Source organism: Ochotona princeps, chromosome 18 (assembly GCF_030435755.1).
Source record: "Ochotona princeps isolate mOchPri1 chromosome 18, mOchPri1.hap1, whole genome shotgun sequence".
Classification (NCBI taxonomy): Eukaryota; Metazoa; Chordata; class Mammalia; order Lagomorpha; family Ochotonidae; genus Ochotona; species Ochotona princeps.
Window position 1 is genome coordinate 41,913,837 of NC_080849.1, and position 23,315 is coordinate 41,937,151.

Here is a 23,315-nt window from a genome sequence, read left to right on the forward strand (position 1 = left end):
CTGATAATGCCTTATCTAAAGTATGACAAATAGAGTATTTTAAAACATAAATATCATTTTAATTTCAGTTATCATGTTTCTTTTTCCCTCTTCAAGACACTTAAAGCAGTAATGCTTCTACTCAAAATTTGTATTTTGGAATTTCTAAGTTAATAAAGATCTGCTTTTGTATGTTTCACTCTGCACTTCAAATAGGCAAAAACTGTCTCCCACTTTACTGTTGTTATTATGCAGCATAAATTTTCCTCATCAAATTAACTATACTCTAACAGGGAAAATTTAAGTAAATTTAAAAGTGAATATGGATTCATTCAAACAAGGATTTGAAAACATCTGACATGATAAAAGCTTTGTGCCGGGCATTAGTGTGAAGTCCTGACTTCACTACTTGAAGATATAAACTCATTTAGTGTATATGTTAGTTTTATTTTCATAAATTCAAGTCTGAGAACATAGCCAAGAGAGGAGCTTTGAGTGCCAGCAAAGCCATTTTGTCACTCCATGACATGAATATTAAACATTACATTCCATCCTCTACCTGTAAAACTTTCACATTATCTTTTCTCATATTTTTTTAAATACATTTCCATCTCTGTTAGTCTCTATTCAATATAAGCAAAAGTGCATTCGAGTCCCTGATCTAGCGATACTTCCTATTTGTGGCACCCATTATCATACAGCAATAACGTAAGTACCAAATCTACTTTTTTTTTTTTCCACTGAATGATGGGTCTTTTATGCTATTTAAAAATTAAAAGATTTCCTTGTGGACTGGACAGTACAATTTCAATTGCATACTGTCCTTAAAAAAATTCAATGCAAATTTTAAATAGAAAAATTAACTTACTTTCTAGTTACCTTCATGATTCTAAATGGAACCATCCAGAACCTGACTGAAGTGGAAGATGTTTTAATCTACTTTCCAGTTCCAGTTTTCTTTATTGAAAGAATCTTTTCACTGAATATTTAAATGTTGTATAGCATGAATCAGTGTATCCTGTTTCCAAAACCCACATGTGTGGTCTAGCATTTAATTAGTTTTGATATTGCTTAGGCTCTTTCTTTGTTCCTAAAATCCTGGTCCATTTCCACGCAAAACGAGGCATATGTTCAGATGCATACTGAATACCGAGTTAGAAACTTTAAATTCAAGATATTTTTAAAAAGTGAATTGGAATGGAATCATTTGGTCCCATCAAGTTCCTTAATCTTAACTTATAACCTTGCTTTCCCACATTCTGATTACAACAATAAATAATTTCAACAATTATGAGTTTGGGGAATAAAACAACAGAAATGATCTACAGACAGTAACCTGATGCACTTCACTACCATGCTATCACCTTACCATCACATCAACATTCTTAGCTCTACTTTCTTTGGACCCTGAAATAAGCTGGAAAATGCATCATTGGTATTTAACACTTGGGAAAAAAAAGTGGTTTTGTGCAACCATATCTGGAATTCCAGTTTACCATATAAAACATGCAGAGTGAAGATTTTCTTCTTTTGATTCCTTACATACGTAAGTGAGGAACTCTACGTAAGTTCTTTATATTTTGGCAGCTCTGTGCACATAAAACAGGATACTTATAGATTTTCTCCTGGCTGGTACTGTGGCTCTGTGGCAGTGAAGTAGTCTTCCAGGAAGGACTGAATATACTCGAATGTTGGTCTTTCATCAGGGTCCTTCTTCCAGCACAGATTCATCAATTCGTGGAGGGATTCTGGACAGCCCTGAGGGCACGGCATCCTGTATCCTCGTTCCACTTGTTCCAGCACTTCCCGGTTCACCATACCTAGCACACAGAACTCAACCATTAACCAATGGTACTAGCTAAATCTAACGGAATAAAACAAATCACATACTCCAGAAATGATTCATGCTATACAACATTTAAATATTCAGTGAAAAGATTCTTTCAATAAAGAAAAAAAAATCAGCTGTCATAGTAGTCAAGAAAAGGTTAGAAAATGCTAATCTCAGGCCCAGCGCAGTAGCCTATGGCTAAATCCTCACCTTGCACACACCAGGATCCCATATGGGTGTCGATTCATGTTCCGGCAGCTCCACTCCCCATCCAGCTCCCTGCTTGTGGCCTGGGAAAGCAGTCGAGGATGGCCCAAATGGTCTTGGGACGCTGCACACACATGGCAGACCCAGAAGAAGCTCCTGGCTTTGGATCAGCTCAGCTCCTGCCATTGTGGCCACTTGAGGAGTGAACCAGCAGATGGAAAATCTCTGTCTTTCCTTCCCTATATAAACCTGACTTTCCAATAAAGGTAAAATAAAATAAAAAGAAAATGCTAATCTATATTTCAACATGTTGAATTTTCATTCTGCCTCAACCTTCACTCCTTTTTGATGATTTATTTATTTATCTGAAAGGCAGAGTTACAGAAAAAGAATAGAGACAGGAAGAGATCTGTTAGTCCATTTCCTAAATGGATGCAATAGCCAGGGCCAGGTCTAACAGAAGCCAAAAGCCCAGACTTTGATCCGGGCCTCCGAGGTGGGTGCGGGACCCAAGCACGTGGGCCATCTTTCACTGCTTTCCAAGGCACATTAGCAGGCAGCTGTATTGACAATAGAACAATCAGGACTCAAACCACAGTCCAAATGCAGGCTTTATCAGCTATATCACAGCGCTGGCTTCAACAAGCTTTCCTTTTAACGGTAATGTCTTCAAAAGCCAATCCCATTTGGTTAATGGGAACTGAGAGTACTTTTTGTTTGGTTGTTTAAGATATATTTGTTCATATGAAAGGCACAGTTATAGAGCCAGGGAGACAGAGAGAGAAAGATATTCTACCCACTGTTCACCTCCCAAATGGCCACAATTGCCAGGGCTAGTTCAGGTGAACGCCAGGAATCTGTAACTTCATCATCCAGGTCTCCTATATTTGGGGCAGGGATCTAATTCTTGGGCTCACCTTCCACTATTTACCAGGCACATTAGCTGACAGCAGGATTAGAAGTGGAACAGCTGGTCTCAAACTGGTACTCAGATGGGACGCTGCCAAGACAAATGGCAGCTTAACCTATTATCCCACAACACCTGCCTCTGTAATGAGCTCTTACTTTCTAAGTTTTAAAGTTTCAAAATTTCTATTGGGTTGTTTATATATTATAATGCTGAATTCTCCAGATGTTTTTTCTTTTTTTTTTTTAAGATTTATTTATTTGACAAAATTTCAAAGAGAGGGAGACAGAAAGTTCATCCATGTACTAGTTCAATCCCCCCAGTTGGTTGCGATAGCTGGGGCTAGGTAAGGCCAGGACCAGGAGCTCAACAGCTTCTTCTAGGTCTGCACATGAGTGGAAGGGGCCCAAGCACTTGGACCATCTTCTGGTGCTTTCCCCAAACCATTAGCTTGGAGCTAGACTGGAAGTGCAGCAGCCAGGACCCAAACTAGCACCCACATGGAATGCTGGCATCGCCAGATGTGGCACAATACTGCCCCCAAAATTCTCCAGTTTTTTTCATCATTTCGTCAAATTAATCTTCTATTATATTACTTTAAATATTGCCCTTCTAGGCCTAGCGTGATGACACAGTGGCTAAATCCTTGCCTTGCATACAACTGGGATCCCATATGGGTGCCAGTTCGTGTTCCAGATGAGCCACTTCCCATCCAGCTCCCTGCTTGTGGCCTGGGAAAGCAGTCGAGGATGGCCCAAAGCCTTGGGATCCTGCCTCCACGTGGGAGACATGGAAGAAGTTTGAGGTTCCTGGCTTCAGACTGGCTCAGCTCCAGCTGTTGCGGCCACTTGAGGAGTCAATCAGCAGACAGATCTCTCTTTTTCTGTCTCTCCTTCTCCCTGGATATCTGCCTTTCCAATAAAAATAATCTTTAAAAAATGTATTGTTGGCCTTGCTTCTCCTCTCCAGGCTGGACTGCGGGGGGCCAGAGCAAGAAGCAGGGACCATGTTCTGCTGTGAACTGTCAGCTCTCGACTACCACAACCTGGCTGGTTTCAACTGCAAAGATGAAACAGAATTTAGAAACTTTATCGTTTGGCTGGAAGATCAGAAAATCAGACACTACAAGATTGAAGACAGAGGAAATTTAAGAAACATCTACAGCAGTGACTAGCCCAAGTTCTTATGAAAAGTATCTTAGCGATGTCAACTGTCCTTTCAAGATTCAAGATCAACAGGAAGCAACTGACTGGCTCCTCAGCTTGGCTGTTAGACTTGAATATGGAGCTAATGCTGAAACATACAAGGACTTAGTACTGGATAACGCAAAAACTGATAATGCAACTAAAAATACAGAGCCACTGATCAATTTCGAGATAAATAATCCCGATTTCAAGGCTGGTGTGATGGTTTTGGCTAACTTCCTTCAAATTCAACATCGTGATGGTTACCTGGTAATGCTTAAGGCAATTCACATCTTGGTTCAAGAGCGCCTGACACAGGATGCAGTTGCTAAAGCAAACCAAACCAAAGAGGGCTTGCCTATTGCCTTAGACAAACATATGCTTGGTTTTGACACAGGAGATACAGTTCTTAATGAAACTGCTCAGATTCTGCAACAGCTGCGTATAGAAGAGCTTAGAGAGCTGCAGACAAAAATCACTGAAGCTATCGTAGCTGTTCAGGCGATTAACGCTGATCCAAAGACAGACCACAGGCCTAGGCAAAGCAGGAAGATGAACAGTGAGCTCAGCCTCTCTCCTACTGATGTCACTTCTGGCATGTACTTGGCACTCAGATGTCACATTTTCATGGGAGGAAGCCCAGGAAATTGTTTTAGATATGCCACCACTGCTTTTTTTCTTTAATAAAGTTTGTGAAAGTGGGAAGAGAGAGATAAAATTTAAAAAATGGAAAAAGAAGAAACAAAAAAATAAATAGTTCTTGACTAACCACTAGATCTGGAAAATTTCTGGGAGTGTTTCTATTTAATCGAGCTCTTGTGATTTAGCCATCTTTCCCTTTCCTTATATTTATTATTTTATTTTATGCTAGACATTTTCAATAAAATACTGTAGATTATCTGATGTTATCTTTTTCAAAAAAAATTATTATTTTTTAAATAACGTTATGGAGTTAATTGACATAGTATTGAATAACCAATATGTTAAAAAAAACGCAATTTCTTAACCTCACCTGTGACTTCTTCATTGACATTTCAATTTTAGTTTATATACAATATACCGGGTTCTATACACCTTAAAATGGCTATAGATTACTATTCAGCTGTCTCGTGTCTATTGTCATTACAGTATTTAGCATTTTATAGCATTGAAGCATAATTTTGCTGAACACGGCTGTTTTTCAGGTAGTCTACACTGGCTTATAACTCTAACAAGATATATGTCAACAGTTTAGGTGCATAACAGTTTTAGGAGGGGTGTGCAGAGAAATCTTCAATACCCTAGTGAGGGGTAACTAATCTTTGTGTCCCACCCAGTGAGGTATAAGTGAATCCACGCTGACCGTTTCCTGTCTGATTCTAAGCTTTCCTTGTTGTACTCTGTCTATTCTAGATTTTTTTGTTTGTTTGTTTTCAGGGGTTTCTGGAGCGATCCTGATGGTCACTGCCAGAGAGGGTGGGGACCCAAAGTTGTAACCAAGTGAGGACCAGAGAAAGCTCCTCTCCCTAGTCCCGAAGGAAGTTTACTGTTCTTCTGTTTCTGTGAACCGCTCAGGGCTCCTGGCTGTTGTTCTGATGCCCTTGGATCCTGTGAGGAAGGATTTGGACTTGTTCCATCCCATGTGGTAGATCCAAGCGGGAGTAGATGACCTCAGAGTTCTTGGCCTCCAAAGGCACTCCAATTCCCTGTGGTCTCCTTGGCCGTTGGGATCTAGTCCTTGGTGCTTGTACTGATAGTCCTTGGAGAGGGTCCAGGAGTCTTCAGGGTTGGGATACAAGCCTCCTCCTGTCCCCCTGCTCCGCAAAGATTATTTATTTTTATGTGGAAGCCAGACTTACACAGAGAAGGAGACAGCATGAGATCCAATGGCCAGAGCTGAACTAATCAGAAGCCAGGAGCTTCCTCCAGGTCTCTCACATTCGATGCAGGGGCCCAAGAACTTGACCCATCCTCTACTGCCTTCTCAGGCCACAGGCAAGGAGCTGGGCTGGAAGTAGAGCAGCTGGGACTAGAAATGGTGCCCTTATGGGATTCCAGCTCTATAGGCAGAAGATTATCATGCTGTGCCACCATCCTGGCCCACAAGTTATGTTTGTTTAAAGGATGCTAGGTCTTACTCTATCAGTAGTTTACTGGCAAACCACCTTGTCTTTGCTGGTCAAGGCTCATATTTTGTCCAGTTTTGCTCTTTCTCTAAGGGCATGGCCTTTCTGGGGGTCTGGGCAAAAAGACCTGAGCACTTCTCATCCATCCACTTCAGCTGGACAAGCACCCTGCAGCCCCTGAACCCTGCTTGGCTACCTAGCCTCCGCATTGTTATTTTGTTAGGGCTCCTGCAGCCTCTGAGCATATTAGGGTTTGCTCCCAGAAAGGAATTTTAAAGAAGAATTTGAGAGTTCTTTGCCTGTGGTGCCTGCCTTCCAGAGCCCAGAACTTGGGATCTCTATTCTTCTTGTTCAGTAACACTGAAATTACTTTCTCTTTGGGCTGTACAGCTCTGCACTGTTTTTTAGGCAATCTCTTCACAGACAGAACTGATACAAATATAGGGTCCTCTTTTTTTACTTGCCCTATTTTAAGCATTGTAGCTTTATCAGTTGCTGGACAGTGTTAGAAGAATTGTTTTAAACATTAATGTGTAGTTTCAGTGAGATAGTAAGTTGAATATCAACCATTCCATCCTGTTTCTACAAATGAAGTGAGATAATCACCATGGCTGTTTGCTTTCTCCATTTGGCTTTGCCAAGTGTAGCATACACATGGCTGCGTGTATTTAGTAGGATGACTTTGTTAAGCACAAGTAATGAGGCAAAAATAAATGTCAACATAAGGGAGTGATTTACCCTGCTTGACCACAGAACTGAAGTAGAGTGGATTCATGAAGAGTATGAGGAGCAAAACAAGATGGCAGCATCAATGGATCAAAGATCCTGATAGTGTCAAGAAGTGCCAGGGTTGAGGTGAGGTGGTAGTCGGACAGCAGACACATAAGACACATTATGAGAGGGTTGCACTCATTATGATTTGGGAAATCTGGCTAAGGGAAAGTGGAAGACAAGGTCTTGGAAAATAGCTTAAGCTATTCAAGATATAAGAGACCACAGTAATAGAAGAAAACTCAGAGCCATTATTACTGTGATAAAGTAAGTTAAGTTCGCACCCATTATATCAGCATCCCATATGGGTGCCATTTCAAGACTCAGCTGCTCCAATTCTGATCCTGCTCCCTGCTGGGAAAGCAGCAGCAGATGGCCCAAGTGCGGCACTTGGGTCCCTGCTGACAAAGCAGGAGACTGAGATGGAGTTTCAGGATTTTGATTCAGTCTGGCCCAATTCTGGCTGTAGCGGCCATTTATGAAGTAAACCTAGCAGGCGAAAGATCTCTTTCTCTCCCTCTCTGTACTCTACCTTTTAAATAAATACAATTTTAAATCAATGATTTCTGTATTAAGACAACATGAATTAAGACAGAAGCCCAGTCTTACTGGAAAGGGGTGCTGGTGAGTTGTTATCATTATCATTTAGAGTTACTTCAATTTGAGAGTTACAACAGAGAAAGGAGGGAAATAGAGCTCTTCCAAATGACCACGACTGCTGGATGAAGTTGCCCAAAGACTTGAGCCAAACTCTGCTGCTTCCCCAGGCCTTAAGTTGGAAGCTGGACTGGAAGTGGAACAGCCAGGACTCAAACTGGCACCCATATGGGATGCCATCATCATAGGTAGAGGCTCAGCTTGCTGTGCCACGGCACTAGGCCCAGCGAATTGCCATTAAGGCAGGAGGCAATGAATGCTAATCAGAGCAAGTAACTGCAGCAAGGACAGTAGATGCTACAATCCGACACTATTAGATTTACAGTTGGAGAAACCAGAAAGGAGAAACATGGTAAATAATACACAAAAACTGCAAGCTTGGCCTGACACATTTTGCTGAAGAATATTCTATTATAGCTGAATTCCAAGCAAACTAGAATTTCCTTATTTTCTCTCTAAAGATAAAGTTTTTAAAGAGAAACATTTTTACCTTTTCCTCTTCTTAAATGACAGATAAACTTCTTCTCAAACTAATTTATTGAGGGAAAAAGGGCAGATTCATATATAAAAGATACACAAATCACCCTATTGGAAAATAATTCCTTGGGGAAAAGAAAGATGGCCCACAGGCACTTGAGATCTATAGATGAGACCTTTTTGGACAATTTCTTCAGGAAGAAAGCTGAAGTAGGGCACACCTCATGTGCCTGTCCTCCCTCAAGTACTATGGCTCTTGCTGGTTTCTGCCCACCCAACAGCAAAACGCACAGAACACGGAAACAAGGGAGAAATAAAGGCCTCCCCCTCCTGACATTTGTGCTCCTGGTAAACTTCAACTGACGTCACGGTGAAGATCATCAAGAGATACTGAAATGCAAGCTTACCTGGATATGGCACTCGGCCCTTCGTGACCAGTTCTGTCTGGAGAATTCCAAATGACCACACATCGGACTTTATCGTAAATCGGCCATACAGTGCTGCCTCAGGAGCTGTCCATTTGATTGGAAATTTTGCACCTAAAACAATATTTACAATTCTTAACTATGTATCTGTGTAAATATATCATAAGCAGGGCCAGCCTTCTGTCAACATTCCCACGGTGTGCACTGTTACTCCCAAAGTCTTCAAACATGGAGGGAAAAACCTTTAATTTTTAAAATTTACAGTAAAATAAATCACATTTCTTCATGAGAAAATAAACAGTGACTGAAAAAATAAAATAGGAAGTAAGAAAAAAAAAAAACACCTAGGAAAACCTCAGAGGTAGCAACTATGGCAAGCCAAAACTGTGGACTTACAAGTGTGTAACATTTTAGTCTGGCATCTGCCTGCTAACTCCTGGTTGATGAAATCAAATACTGTCGGGCTCTAATGTCCACTGTGGGTTTTTTTTTCAGCCATAATCTCTCTTCTACTTTATATCTTCATAAAAAATTGCATTGTGCTCCGAAAACCAGATCAAGGGCCGGGGTGACTAGACAGAAAGGCACTTGCCAGTATGTGTTTGGGCTGGATAGTAGGGTTGGTTGGGCTGAACTAGGCTTCAATGCCCATTGACATGTGTGAGGGCTAAATGGGATGTGGAACAGACTGAACAAGTCTGCTGTACATAGTGGCAAGCATAGGAACCAGGGTAGGGGGCAGGCCTGGTGGGGGTTATGGAGAGTCGCCCCGACCAGGCTGCAGCTCCCATTGGTTTGCGTGAGGACCAAATATGAAGTGGGCAGGATCAGGCTGGACTACAACACCCATTGGTTCGCTTGGAAGACAGGGCTGGAAACAGAACTGACCCAGCAACTGAAATGACCAGCATCGGCATAAGCTGATTGGGCCGACGGACTGTGTAATCTTACCTTGTCTTGCAGTGTATTCATTGTCTTCAATTAATCTTGCTAAACCAAAATCTGCGATTTTGCACACAAGATTTTCTCCTACAAGTATATTAGCAGCTCGAAGATCTCGGTGAATATAGTTCATTCTTTCAATATATGCCATACCACCAGCGATCTTGGAAAGATAAAACAAACCAACCAATCATATGATTCAAAGGGAAGCAGGAAGATTTTGGTTAATATTTTTAAAATGCGGTATCACAAAAAGAACAGGAAAGAGCACAGCCTAGGTGATAATAGCAAAAGTAAAAAATACTACAGCAAAAAGGCAAGCTAAACTTAGATTTCAAAAGTGTGACATCTACTCTGAAGGCCAAGATTTTCAAACTCTCAGTACATCAGATTATCATTAGTAGCATAATATTCTATAGCCTTTTTGTACTGGTTGTCAATGGGAGATATGATTTTGATTATGCACCTCTGGACACAAAGCCATCAAGGTCTATATCAGGCCTATCTGAGATGGCCCAGTAATCCAGATACTAACCACAAATTAGAGGTTGGTAAACCATACCTGGCAGACCAAATACAACCTGAGAACTAAAAATAGCTTTGACATTTCTAAAGGCTTGTAAGAAAAGGGAGGATGGAGGAGGAAGAGCTGATTAAGACTATATGTGGTCCCAAAGTGCCTGGCTTTTCACAAATAAAGTATGTAAACTGTGCTCCTCCTGCCACCTCCCGAGAGCGTCCATGAGCCCTGAGCTCTAGAGCACCAGTCAGGCCTGGCCTACACCTGTCTTCTTCTCAACAGTCTCTCACAGTTGCCAGATTCTGTGGTCACTGCGGATGCTCACTGAGCAGTTAGCATTCCAGAATCAGTATTTCAAGTAAAATCATCCCAAAGCCCCTGGAAGGGTAGGCACCTCGCCCAGCAGTTAAGGAGCACATCACGGTCACAGGGCTGGGTCTTCAATCCACTCAGGATTCCAGCTTCCTGCAAGCATGCACTCTGGAGGCAGCAGGTCATGGTCTGAGCAGATGGGACCCCCTCACCCACATGGAAGACCCAGATGATGCTGGCTCCCCACTGAACCTGGCCCAGCCCTAACTGCTCAAGCTAATCAACAGGAATGAACCACTGACCTCCTCTCCCCTTTTCCAAACAAACTTGAAAAATGTTAAAACTCCTACTGAAAATGAACCACATATCTGAACAGAAATCCTTAAAATAGGTTTCTGTTTTATTCTAAAAATGAAATTTCAGAAAAACAGAAGAGTCTAACCAAAACTAAGACAAATAAAAAGGAGGATAGATAGGTAAATAGAAATAGACAAATATGAGATAAAATGTGATCCATTCTCTAAATTCACGGAAAGGTTAGGGCTGGACACAGGAAATGAGAACACAACGGATCTCCCACACACGTACCTGAAACCCAATTATCTGGACCATTATTTCTATCACTCAGTTTTCTGCCAGGGTCTGCAATGGCAGGAAACTAGAGCAAGGAGCCAGAGTCAAGGGCCTAACCAAGGTACTTCAGTGTGGACATGGACATCTTAATCACTGTTCCTAAAAGCCCCATTCTATCTTGCTTATCACCAACTTAATTCTCGCTCTGTACTTACAGTAAATGAAAAATTACGATACATTTTGAGTTTTAATATTTTCTCTGAAATAGTACTCATGCATTTTAATTTCTTAAAACTAACCTGCTAAAGTACAAACACTTACTCATCTAGACTTGACATCTGCAGAAGCATCAATTTTCTAAAAGGTGACGTGGAACAGCATAACCCTGGAGCTGGCTCTACCACTGGCTTTGCTATGTGGATTTTAGGCACCTTGAATCTTCACATACATTACCTTTTAATATTAGCAGCTCATAATACAGGTTATTTTAAAATACTCCTCCTAGTTCTTAAATTTCATTATTTCACCATATGAACTACAATATTCTGATCCTACATTTCAAATGCAATTCATTTTAAATGAATTGGAAATCCTACATTTCCAATTCAAAATGATACAGTCACGTATGCAAATACCTGAGCAGCCATATCAACCAGCTGTGGAAGCTTGAGATACTTTCCATCTCCTTCCTTAAGGAAATCTAATAAGCTCCCTGAAAGAGACAGAAAGATAAAAACAGGAAATAAGCAAATCCCACATTAGTACTGAAAGACACTCTTCCTTCCCCAAACATATCATCAAACCATAGTACACGATTTCCTGACTTTCATTCTTCAGTATTTTTGCAGTTTTAAAATTTCTGAATAGTCATCTGAAAGATCTTAGAAAAGGTCCCTAAACTGAAATTCTGAAAACTCCTGAATTACATGTTTAATAATAATTAGTTCAAACTAAACAGAAGCACTAAATCAATCACTATGCAGGTGTCTGCCTGACCAACTTCACTCGTTTCTAGTAGAAGACATCATGGAACAGCAGAATACCGTGAATGATGGCACAGGGAGAGAAGAATCTGCCTACTGCTGATCCACCACTGCTGAAAAGCTTACCACATCATTACACTTCGTTACAAGAAAGCACCAGTTAAACCAAAAATTAAGGAACAGCTTTTTTTTTTTTAAGATTTATTTATTTTTATTAGAAAGGCACATATACAAAGAGAAGAGACAGAGAGGAAGATCTTCTGTTCCATGGTTCACTCCCCAAGTGGCCACAATGGCTGGAGCTGAGCCAATCCGATGCCAGGAGTCTGGAGATCTTCCGGTCTCCAATGCGGGTGCAGGGTCCCAAGCCTTTGGGCCGTCCTCAACTGCTTTCCCAGGCCACAAGCAGGGAGCTGGATGGGAAGCAGGGCCGCCGGGATTAGAACCGGCACCCACATGGGATCCCAGTGCATGCAAGGTGAGGACTTTAACCACTACGCTATTGCACCGGGCCCAAGGAACAGTTTTTAAAATACAAAAGTGGGCTAGTCTTTTAAAAAACAATGCTTTAAGGGATGAAAGAAATTAAAAGGCTCCATACCCAAGGAGACCACAAAACAACGACAAACGAATGAAGGCCCAAGGGCTGGATACTGAGGAAAGTATAGCTGCTTAAAAGTTAAGAAATGGGGAACAAGCATGGACAAAAATACTTCAACCAAGGGAATAAGATCATCCGGAACGGTGATTACATCTCAGTATACGTAAGGCAATCAATCTGAAAGATAATGGGCACCGAAACAGGAAAATAAAAGACAACCTTTGATATCATCTAGACTCAACTTCCCACCTGAAAATAATCTTAATCCAGTCATCTGGTATCAGAATTCTACCATGCTTCTGCAATTCAACCATTTTTACTATCAATACATAGCTAAATGAAACACTAACCTTTTTTCCATTATATGTCTTATGCTACCCTGTTTGTACCTTGAAATGTGATTTTCATTTTTAAATTAATAGATAGTAATTACACTTATGGGGTAACATCCCAATTCAAATACACTTTGTGGATCACCTCCCTGCCTCATAATGCACCCAATGTACTCTTTGAAATAGCATATTTGGCAGTTATTGCAGTAGAAAATTCCTTCCAACAAGGTAAGCTTTGTTATTAATTAATATACTATGCTGGTTAACTTTGGGCTTCAGTTCCTTTCAAGAACTTCTCAAAAGTGTATGTGGGCCCGGCAGCGTGGCCTAGAGGCTAAAGTCCTCGCCTTGAACGTGCCCGGGATCCCATATGGGCGCCGGTTCCAGTCCCGGCGGCTCCACTTCCCATCCAGCTCCCTGCTTGTGGCCTGGGAAAGCAGTCGAGGACGGCCCAATGCATTGGGACACTGCGACCGCGAGGGAGACCCGGAAGAGGTTCCAGGCTCCCGGCTTCGGATCGGCACAGCACCAGCCGTTGCGGCTCACTTGGGGAGTGAATCATCGGACGGAAGATCTTCCTCTCTGTCTCTCCTCCTCTCTCTGTATATCTGAGTTTGTAATAGAAATAAATAAATCTTTAAAAAAAAAAAAAAAGTATATGTGTAGCTTGTAATTACCTCTTTCTCCACTAGATGGAACTACACCACTGGTCAGATAGGAGAGTACAGAGGGTGACATAATTTGTGATTGAATCATAAATGGTGGATTCAAAACAATAAACAGAAAAAAAGCATGTCAAATTCAAAATGGACTTCAGTTGAGCCTATCAACATATCTTCTGACTTACGGGTTATTCCTCTAAAGAATGCATCACAAGGGTAAGAAAAAACAAGGGAAAACAAGTTCATCTCTAGCCTGGCCCTCACTGCCTGCTGCTGAAGACGCCATCTCCCAATCCTGTTTCAGAGCACTGAGAAATTTCAATCAACTGTGCCAGAAAGTATCTTTTAGGAATCCTGAGCATCGGACTGTGTTTAAATTGGAATAGGATGAAACTAATTCCTTTTAACTTTACCTTCTTTGCTTAGTGCTGGAAAATGCCTTTGATTTTATCCTGACTCCAACTGTACAACTTCCTCACTCTCCTAGCTATTCTGCTAGCTTTCGTCAAATCTACTTTCAAAATGAATTCAGCCCATCTCCGCTTCCTTTCAAATTCTGTATTATGCTATGTTGGACTGAAGTTAGAAAGTGTCAGATCTACCTTTTCCGAATGTCTACATAGAAATCTTACATTAGAAAACATTGTAACTGTGGAAGCCAACACCTTCTCAGAACAATCCAGACCACTGAAGCAGCATTCATCCCCACACTGGGGTCTCTCTGGCAACACCAAACGACCACCTCAGCCCCTGGTGACGCACTACTCCTAGCCTGGCATCCCCCAGACCCAACTCTGAGGATACAAAAGGGAAAATGAAAAACATTTATCTCACCCTCAGCCTTGACCCTCTCCATCTGAACTGCAGACCCACACACATAAGTTTGCAACCCCCTCATTTTGCAATAAATATTAAAATAAAATTAAAAAGCCACTATAACAAAATCTATTTGCATAAAAATACACTCGTACCTTTTGACATAAATTCAGTGACAATGTAAATTGGTTCTTCAGAAACGACAGCATACAGTGGAACAAGTTTATCATGTCTTAATTTCTTCATGATCTGAGCTTCTTGCAGGAAAGCTTCTGGCATCATTGTACCTGGCTTGAGTGTTTTGATTGCTACCTTTGTGGTTCCATTCCATGTCCCTAAAGAAACAGTACATTGTGCTATCTAAACATGCATTCTAGACAAGACCGAAAGTGAAGCATCTTAAATATCTGTAAACACACTTTACCATAAACTGTGGCTTAACCTGCTGCTGTGTAACCCGGGCAGCAGGAGCCAGGCTTACCCATCCACACTTCACCGAAGCAGCCCGTGGCTTACCCACCCACACTTCACCGAAGTAGCCCGTGGCTTACCCATCCACACTTCACCGAAGCAGCCTTGCCCCAGCTTCACTTCCAGTCTCAGGGAGTCGCGGGGAATCTCCCAGGCGTCTTTGGCCAGACCTTGAGTCTGTGGTTTCACAGTCGGACACACAGTTGTTAACTTGTGACATAAACCATCAGCATGTTCTAAATAAATGGGTAAATGAAACTGCAAAATGAGCCACTTAACAAAAATTAGAAAAACAAAGACAAGTCCAGCCTTACTCTAAAAACGCAAATGAAAACTAGCTTATCTATAAGAATCAACATGTAAAGTATATATTTGTGAAAAACTTAGTTAAATGCATTTCCGAAGTTACCATTTACTGAATATTTATGTTCCCGCTACTGTGATAATTCAGTTACTATTAATTCAACATAAATTTCTCAAGGTCCCACAACCATTAAGTGTTGGTGAGAAAAGATTTGAATCCTCATTTGCTTCTAAAGTTTTGCCTTTGACCACTGACCTTTATTCCCAAAGAATAAAATACTATTATTATTTCTAATAACCTCTAATTTATAAAACATATAACCAAAGTTTTGGTATTGGTTTTTAAACAAGAGAGACACAAATTCACGCAACATCATTCACAACAGCTGACCTGTGAATTCTGCTTTGCTTTCTTACTGTAAATGAGACACATTCCTTCAATACTTATCGAGTAACCACACATATTTACATTTTAACAAGAGTAATTACAAATGAAGCTACTGCTTGGTAACATGTTTGATGGATGTCAAGACTACTGGCTGACTTGACAGACTCAGATGTAAGCAGCTGTCACTGAAGAAGACATTACCATGGAAACTTCCCCTCACCTACTATTAAATATTTAAAGACTTTCAAATGCAGTTATATATCAAACTGAAAATGAAAATTTCTAATTCAGAAGACTAATATTTGAATATCTTTCAAAGGCCCTTGAAAAATAATATCTAATAGTTGCTACACATCTACTTCCTAGAATAAGAAAAATGTACCTTTCAGCAAATTTCATTGAATTTACACTCCTTTAGCAAGCCCTGGGGCCTAAAGCTGCTGCCTGCAGTGGAGGCATTTAGGGTGTGGTTTGGGTCCTAGCTGCTCTGCCTCTGGGCCAGCTCCTGTTAATGGGCTGGGAGGTCAGTAGGGGGTGGCCCAGCTGCTCAGCTGTTACGGCCATTTGGAGAGGAAACCAATCTTTCCCATCCCTAACACAGAATTTCAAATACATAAAACCTTTAAAAGGAAAGGAAAAAATCTTGGGTCTGACACTGCAGCATAGTAGGCACAATCTCTGCCTTTGGCACCAGCATCCCATATGTGCCCTGGTTCAAAACCCAGCTGCTCCACTTCCAATGCAGCTCCCTGCAAATGTCCCTGGGAAACCAGCACAGGATGGCTCAGTGCTTGGGACCCACACCCATGTGGGAGAGCCAGAAGCTCCCGGCTTCCTACCAGCCCAGATCCAGTCACTGTGACCATCTGGGTGGTGAAACAGTAGATGGAAGATTTCTCTCTGTGTAAATCTGCTTTCAATAAATAAATAAATAAATAAAACTATTTTAAAAAAATCAAAGATTTTGTTCTTACAAAACAAACCATAATGAAGCAATTTTTACCTTCTGAAACAGCCTCCTACCTGTGTAGTGTTTCACCAGTTTCTGAAGAGTATCAAACTGTGCTCTGGTTGTGATGTAATATCCACCATTGTCAAGTTTCCTAATTTTGTAGTGTTTCACATTATCACCCCTCACCTCATCCCAATCACGAATTGAGAGGGAATAAGCACCTGGGGGCAGAGGAGAAAAACACTTTGACTTCATCTTTCTCAAAATTTGTCAACGAATTTAGTTCAAGCAAATCGTTACAGCTATAATAATATTCATACCTTTCGTAGTTTCACTTTCTCTTACTAAAAATATACCTCGTTGATTCCCAGGATTCAGAAGTAATCTTTCAGCATCTTTTCTGCCCATTTTGCCAAAATACCATCTGGAAAATATTGATAGTATTTTGACTTGGAAAGGTAAGATAGGTAAGATCAGAAAATATAGAAGAACCAACAGGAATTTAGTAGAATATAGCTGATGACAAAGCTTAAAATATAAAACATAAAAAACATTTTTATTTAGCAAGTAGGGACTTTACAAATACTACTGCTAGAGTACATTTGGCCAGGTTTTTCTGTACTGACCACTGAATACGTGTCTTAAACTCAACCTGGCAGTCACAGCAACAGTTCATGGAGAAGGAGAGGAACAGTTAATGGCTAACAGGACGTATGAGAACCGCAGGAAGAAGGGAAGTGGTTCGCTACAGTGGATTCAAGAGCCAAGTATTTCATATTAATATATTAGGGACTCTAAATCAGTACAGGTGTGACTTAATAAAAGTTTTGTTAAGAAAAAACGAGTCTACAATAAAAATGAGTGAGCTCACAGAACTCTGGAAACAAAGAACAAAACAAAACAATAGTACAAAAGTTACTCAACAGAGCATCTGCTGTAAGCAAGGTGCTGAGCTAAATGTTGTAATGTAAAAATGAAGTATTTGTGAATTTCTAATAAACTCTTTGACTTTTTGACTTAAAAGTAGTATATCACTTTCTAAAAGCTACAACAGTCCACAAAACTCCCATCTGCCACACAAGCAAGCAGCCCAACTAACATTTTGCTGTATCACCCTTCCCACTGGGTATGCAACATATGCACACACACATACTCTCTCTCTGAACTGAGAGTAAACTGCAAACATTACCCCTAAATACTTTTGTGTATACCTCCTAAAAGACACGGATTTTTTCTTAAATACAACACATGCAACCTAAATCAAAAAGATAATGTTGATATAATATTACTCATTAATCTCTGAAGTGAGTGAGTCTGTAGAATATTTTAAGGATTAATGTGATTTTTCAAAAGCAAGTAGAAAGGCCTGGTGCTGTAGCCTAGTGGCTAAAGTCCTCGCCTTGCATGTACCAGGATCCCATATGGGCACCAGTTTGTGCCCTGGCTGCTCCACTTCCTCTCTAGCTCCCTGCTTGTGGCCTGGGAGGACAGTCCAAAACCTTGGGACTCTGCATCTGTGTGGGAGACCCAGGAAAAGCTCGTGGCTTCGGATCGGCTCAGATCGGATTCAGAATAAATTAGCGCACAGAAGATCTTTCTCTCTGTCTCTCCTTCTCTCTGTAAATCTGACTTTCCAATAAAAAATAAATAAATCTTTTTTAAAAGAGTAGGAAAACAAAGGACATTGCGCATAATGCAGTAGGACTGATGCGGTTTCACTTATGCTCCAACAGTAAGAGCAAATACTCTGACATTAATTATTAACTTTCAAATAACATCTATTAATGATACATTACCCATATTAAGACTGGCATGTAACTGTATGTGTATAAATGTGTGGCTAGTACAAAGTGCATTAAAGCATTCTGAAAATCAAAGTAATTAATAAAATATGAAGTACTGCCATACTCTTCTGCCTGAATGGAATCCGCAGGTGCTACGTAATTGCTAGGGATATAGCCATTCTTTCCTGTAGCAATGGAGCGTGCTTCCCACCAGTCTCCTTCCCTGTAACACATAAAACAGAAATTACAAGACAGAATACCACCCGAGGCTTAATGCAGCACACTGTTCCGGCATCTAAGGCAAACAAGAGCTACCGCTTCTATTCTTTATTGAAGCATTCATCTGTTCAAGATGTAAAGGAACATTAGAAAAGCAGGTTATGAATTACAAGAGTATGATTAACACACAAAATCCCCCAAAGCATCACATAATTTAGCTATAGGATCTCTAATTGCGTAATTCTTCTAGCGAAGACAATAAACACAGACTGAAATTTTGAAACAGCCTTACTGAGATACTACTTACATACCATAAATCCCTCTCCTTTAATGCTCAGGATCACTAATCATGAGGGAAATATAAATAAATGGTGGCAATGGGTGCAGAGGGAGGGAGGCAGCACCCTAACCCACTGTTAGTGCGGAGGTAAATCAGTACAACCACTATGGAAGTCAGTATGGCGAACACGCAGTCATTCCATGCCTGGAAATTTAGCCAAACAAAATGAAATCAGCATGAAAGAGCTATCGTACTCTCAATGTTTATTGCAGCTCAATTCACAATACTTAAGATATATAATCAGGAATAGGCAGTAGCTTCTGGTTGCTCCACTTCCCACCCAGCTCCCTGCTTATGATCTGGGAAAGCAGCATAGGTGCCCCACGTCCTTGGGCTGCTGCATCCATGCAGATGTGCAAGCAGCTCCCAGCTCCAGGCTTCAGACTGGCTCAGTTCCAGCCAGTGCAGCCACATGGGGAGTGAAACAGCAGACAGATCTTTTTCCCTGTCTCTCCTTCTCTCTGTAAATCTGCCTTTCCAATAAAAATAAATTAAAGCTTAAAAAAAAAAGATATGCCAAAAGATATGTCCAGCTGTAGGTAACAGCCTAGGTTGCCTTGTACCTAGGCAAGTGTCATACTGCTGGGAGAAAAAGCACGCAACAGCTGGTGGGCATTTTGGACCTGGTTAAAGTAACTATACCTTTATGCCAACAGTAGTTTGCTTTTTCTTTTTTTTTTTAAAGAAATGTGGGGAGGCAGTGGACGCTGGGCTGGGACGTGCCACCCTAAGCACCTGGCGCGGGTGCTGCAGATTGTCTGGGAAAGAGGGTCTGGGAACATGCTGGAGTAGGAGCAGCTGAGGGCATGTTTAACAGGGAGGAACGACTCGGGGCTCCCTCTGACCCAGCTGCCGTACTTGCCGGAAGCTGAGACAGTGGTGTAGAGGGCGAAACCAGAGAACATGTCTGAGTCTGGCCAAGGAATCACCCTGAGGCCCACTAGTGCCTACAAAAGCTGGGACTGTGGAGCACGCCTGACTGGGCTAGGCCACAGTACCTGCACACAGGGCCAGTGCAGGGGGTGGGCCACATCAGGCTGGGCTGCAGCACTCACCAGGACACAGCAGAAGCATACCTGGGGCAGGTTCTGTGGGGGATTTGTGGGCTCACCTCCATGAGACTGCAGCGCCTGCCGATTTGTGTGGGAAGCTGGGGATGGTGACAGGCTGGTCCAGGCTGGACCACAGACCTCACCTGTCATCGTGGGAGCTGGGACTGGGAGGAGGCCAGGTGGGAGAGGCTGAAGCACCAGCTGGCACATGCGAAAGCCAAGACTGAGGTCAGACCATGCCAAGCAGGGCCATTGTCCCTGCTGGCACACGTAAGCTCTAAGACAGGGAACAGACATGGTAAGAGAACTTGGGGAATTCTCCTAGCAGGCCACAGTTCCCACCAAGAACAGAAGAGCTGGGGCTAGGAGCAGGCCAGGCCAGGCCAGGCAGGGCTGCAGCACTCCTCAGCTTTTGTGTGAGCCAAGTCTATGGACAAGTCAGGCGGGGCCAGGCCACAGCACCCAGTGGCACACATAAGAGCCAGGACAGAGTGAAGACTGCTGGGCTGGGCTCTGGCCTCACTGCAACACCCACCAGACTGAAAGCAGGCTGTGGCCAGGTTGGGTCGAAGCAACCATCAACGTGCCAAGACCTGGGGCTAGGAAAGGGCCTGGTAGGAGAGTTCTGGGGACTCCTCTACGGGGCTTCAGCTCCCGCTGGTGATGCAAGAGCTGGGGCTGTGGGCAGTCCAGGTTGGGCAAGGATGCAGCACACATCAGCATGCAGTGGGTTAGGTTTGGGGGCAGGCCAGAGTGAGCTAGGCTCCAGCACCTACTGGTGCTTGCAAGAGCCAGAACAGGTATGGGACAGGACAGGCTAGAATGGGGTACCTGACGGTTCACATGAGGACTGGATCTAGGGGTGGGCCCAGGCAGGCTAGGCTGTAGCACCTGTTGGTGAAAGCCAGAATGGGTGCATGCCAACTGGGTTCAGCTGCAGTACCCACTGGTGAGTCTCAGGACTGGGGCTGGCCAAGTCATGCTGAGCCAAAGCACCTGCCAGCACACATGAGATCCACTGCTGGGAGTGGCCCTGGCAGGGGAAACTGAGGAACTCCCTTGCTAGGCTGCAGCTCCCATTGGTGAGTGCTAGAACCAGGGATGAGGGTGGGCTAGACCAAGATGGGATACAGCGCCTGCCAGCATATGTGTAGGCTAAGTTTAGGGGATGGTCAAGCTGAGCCAGGCTATAGCACCCCAAGATGTGCATGAGAGCCGGATGGGATGTGGGCTGGGCTAGACTGCTGCAAAGGTTGACAGGCACAGAAACTGCAGTGGGCAGGTGGGGGGGCAGGCCTGGCGGGGGTTGTTAGGGATTGCTCTGACACAGCACCCGCTGGTATGCACAAGAAAACCAGGTCTGTGGCAAGCTGGCTGTGCTGCGCTCCAGAACCTGTCAGTCTGTATGACGTAAGGGGCTGGGGGAAGAGCTGACCATGCATGGGCCTATGCAGGTGATGGAACAAATCTGACCCTGCACTGGCTGCCACACACAAGAGTCAAGTCTGAGGTCACTCCAGGCAAGGTTTTTTGGGGGACTTCCTAACTGGGCTGCTGGACTCAGACCCTGGCCATGGGGAGAACCACAGAAGTGTAGCCCATCCTTGGATTGAGCAATCTCAGCCGCTGATGCCTGTGCAGTGACAACATGCCCAAATGCACACAGGGGACATGATGGCCAAATCCTCAATAGCTGAAGATTTTTAAAGATACATTTCAGATATTTGATGGGCAGAGGAACAGGTCTTCATGCACTGGTTCACTCCCCAAATGACCACAATGGCTGGGGCTGGGCCAGACCAAACCCAGGAGCCAGGAGCTTCCTCCAGGTCTCTTATGCGGGTTCAGAAATCCAAGGGCTTGAGGCATTCTCTGATGCCTTCTAGGCAAATCAGCAGGGAGCCAGATATGAAGTGCAGCAGCCAGGACTGGAACCAGCACCCACATGAAGCAAGAACATCACAGGGCGCGGCTTAGCTGTGACACAATGCCAGCCCCTACTAAAGGATTTTAAAGCAGAGAGGCATGATCATACTTTATGATATGGAACCGGTAGCAAATAGAACAGGATGGCAGGAAACATGATTGGAAGCAAAGAGACTATAAGTGTGCATTCTGAGAAGTTACAAAGTGGTGGTTATGCTTGCCAATGAAACATGGTATCCATTTTCCATAGTAACCATCCAATTTTCTATGGCAGACCACTAAATGGCAAAATGTCTAAGAGTCACACAGTAAGAAAGCAACTTAATCTGGTCAGTTTGAGATACAAGAATTCCCTGCTCAGTGTTTTCTTTCTTTCTTTCTTTAGGAGAAAGTATTAATCTTTAAGTTATCTGGCATTCAAACAGAAGCACAAAGTTGTCTTTGTACAAATTTTTGTAAAATACATATTTGCATATAGTCTCCATAATTCCTCCTTCTAAAATCTGTGTTTATGGTTGAGCCACAGTACCATAACTTGTAGAAACAGTTACCTGCTGACTAGATCACTACTATGTCATATTTATAAAGAAGCCATGTCTGTCACCGACCAGCAGCAGAGCTCACATCACTCTCATCTCTAAGTCAATTGGCTCACTGATTTCAAAGACCAGTATTTCTGTTTCACAAAATATTCACTGCACTTACGTATTGTTAATTATTTGAAATCTTTCACCCTTCTTAAATGAAAGGTCTTCTGTAGTTCTAGCTTCATAATCATATAAGGCCACAAATATAGTAACACCACCTATTAGAGGAAAAGATCAAGGTGATTATATAAATAAGCTAACAAAAGAGAATCAAATAACTGTTGCCAACAATAACCAAAAAAACCTTCAGGACAGTTTCCCCTGCCCCCGAGTCCCCAGAATCTATTTTTGGAAGTGGACTTTGGGCAGCTGGACTTTAATAAGCTGCCCTCTCAACAGCCTCGCAAAAACACTTTATAAAATTCTAAAATTATATAGACTCAGAAGAAAATATAATTTTAACTCCTGATACAGACATCCCTGGTTGAAAACACAATCAAATTTCAAATAATTTCTTTGCAAGAAAAAGCAGTGATTAATATTATGAACTACTGGAAGTGTTCTTTTCAACTTCCTACAAATAATGGATAGCTAATCATTGCAGTATTTAATATATGCATAATACTTTTTAAAAAGTCATGCAAATTAAATGGCTCATATAAATTGAAAGGTATAGCCTATATTACTTATAAATTCCAAAACTAACTGTTATATATAGCAATACTTGCAGATGCTTAACAGACTAGCCCAACATATCAAACCATCAACTGCAATTAACAGATCTTTACCATATGCATGCCCTGGTTTACTGTAATGATCAATTTTTAGAAATTATATATCATGTATGTCACATACAACACGATATAATTTAAAACATATACATTATGGAATGATTAAATCAAGCTAACAGACATGCACTGCCTCACAAATTTGTGGTAAAACCAGTTAAAAGCTACAAATGGCAGTTTTCGAGGATACACTACATTGTTATCAACTTAATTAATCATGC

The 23,315-nt window shown here is 42.1% G+C and overlaps 1 protein-coding gene and 1 pseudogene across 3 annotated transcripts in view; one reads left to right on the forward strand and one right to left on the reverse strand.

The window, feature by feature from the left end:
• Positions 1 to 1,538: 1,538 nt before the first annotated feature.
• Positions 1,539 to 23,315, reverse strand: part of YES1 (YES proto-oncogene 1, Src family tyrosine kinase) — a 71,079-nt gene continuing 49,302 nt past the window's right edge. For all 3 annotated transcript variants that reach the window (XM_058676976.1, XM_058676977.1, XM_058676978.1), the window contains exons 3-12: positions 22,425 to 22,524; positions 18,307 to 18,405; positions 16,719 to 16,822; positions 16,470 to 16,619; positions 14,836 to 14,991; positions 14,440 to 14,619; positions 11,526 to 11,602; positions 9,495 to 9,648; positions 8,526 to 8,657; positions 1,539 to 1,799 (exon numbers count right to left, since the gene is read on the reverse strand). In XM_058676976.1, coding sequence (XP_058532959.1) covers positions 1,591 to 1,799; positions 8,526 to 8,657; positions 9,495 to 9,648; positions 11,526 to 11,602; positions 14,440 to 14,619; positions 14,836 to 14,991; positions 16,470 to 16,619; positions 16,719 to 16,822; positions 18,307 to 18,405; positions 22,425 to 22,524 — 1,361 coding nt within the window. In that variant the 3' untranslated portion in view covers positions 1,539 to 1,590. The remainder of the gene's footprint in view (positions 1,800 to 8,525; positions 8,658 to 9,494; positions 9,649 to 11,525; positions 11,603 to 14,439; positions 14,620 to 14,835; positions 14,992 to 16,469; positions 16,620 to 16,718; positions 16,823 to 18,306; positions 18,406 to 22,424; positions 22,525 to 23,315) is intronic.
• On the forward strand, positions 3,607 to 4,664 carry LOC105942707 (RNA transcription, translation and transport factor protein-like; annotated as a pseudogene).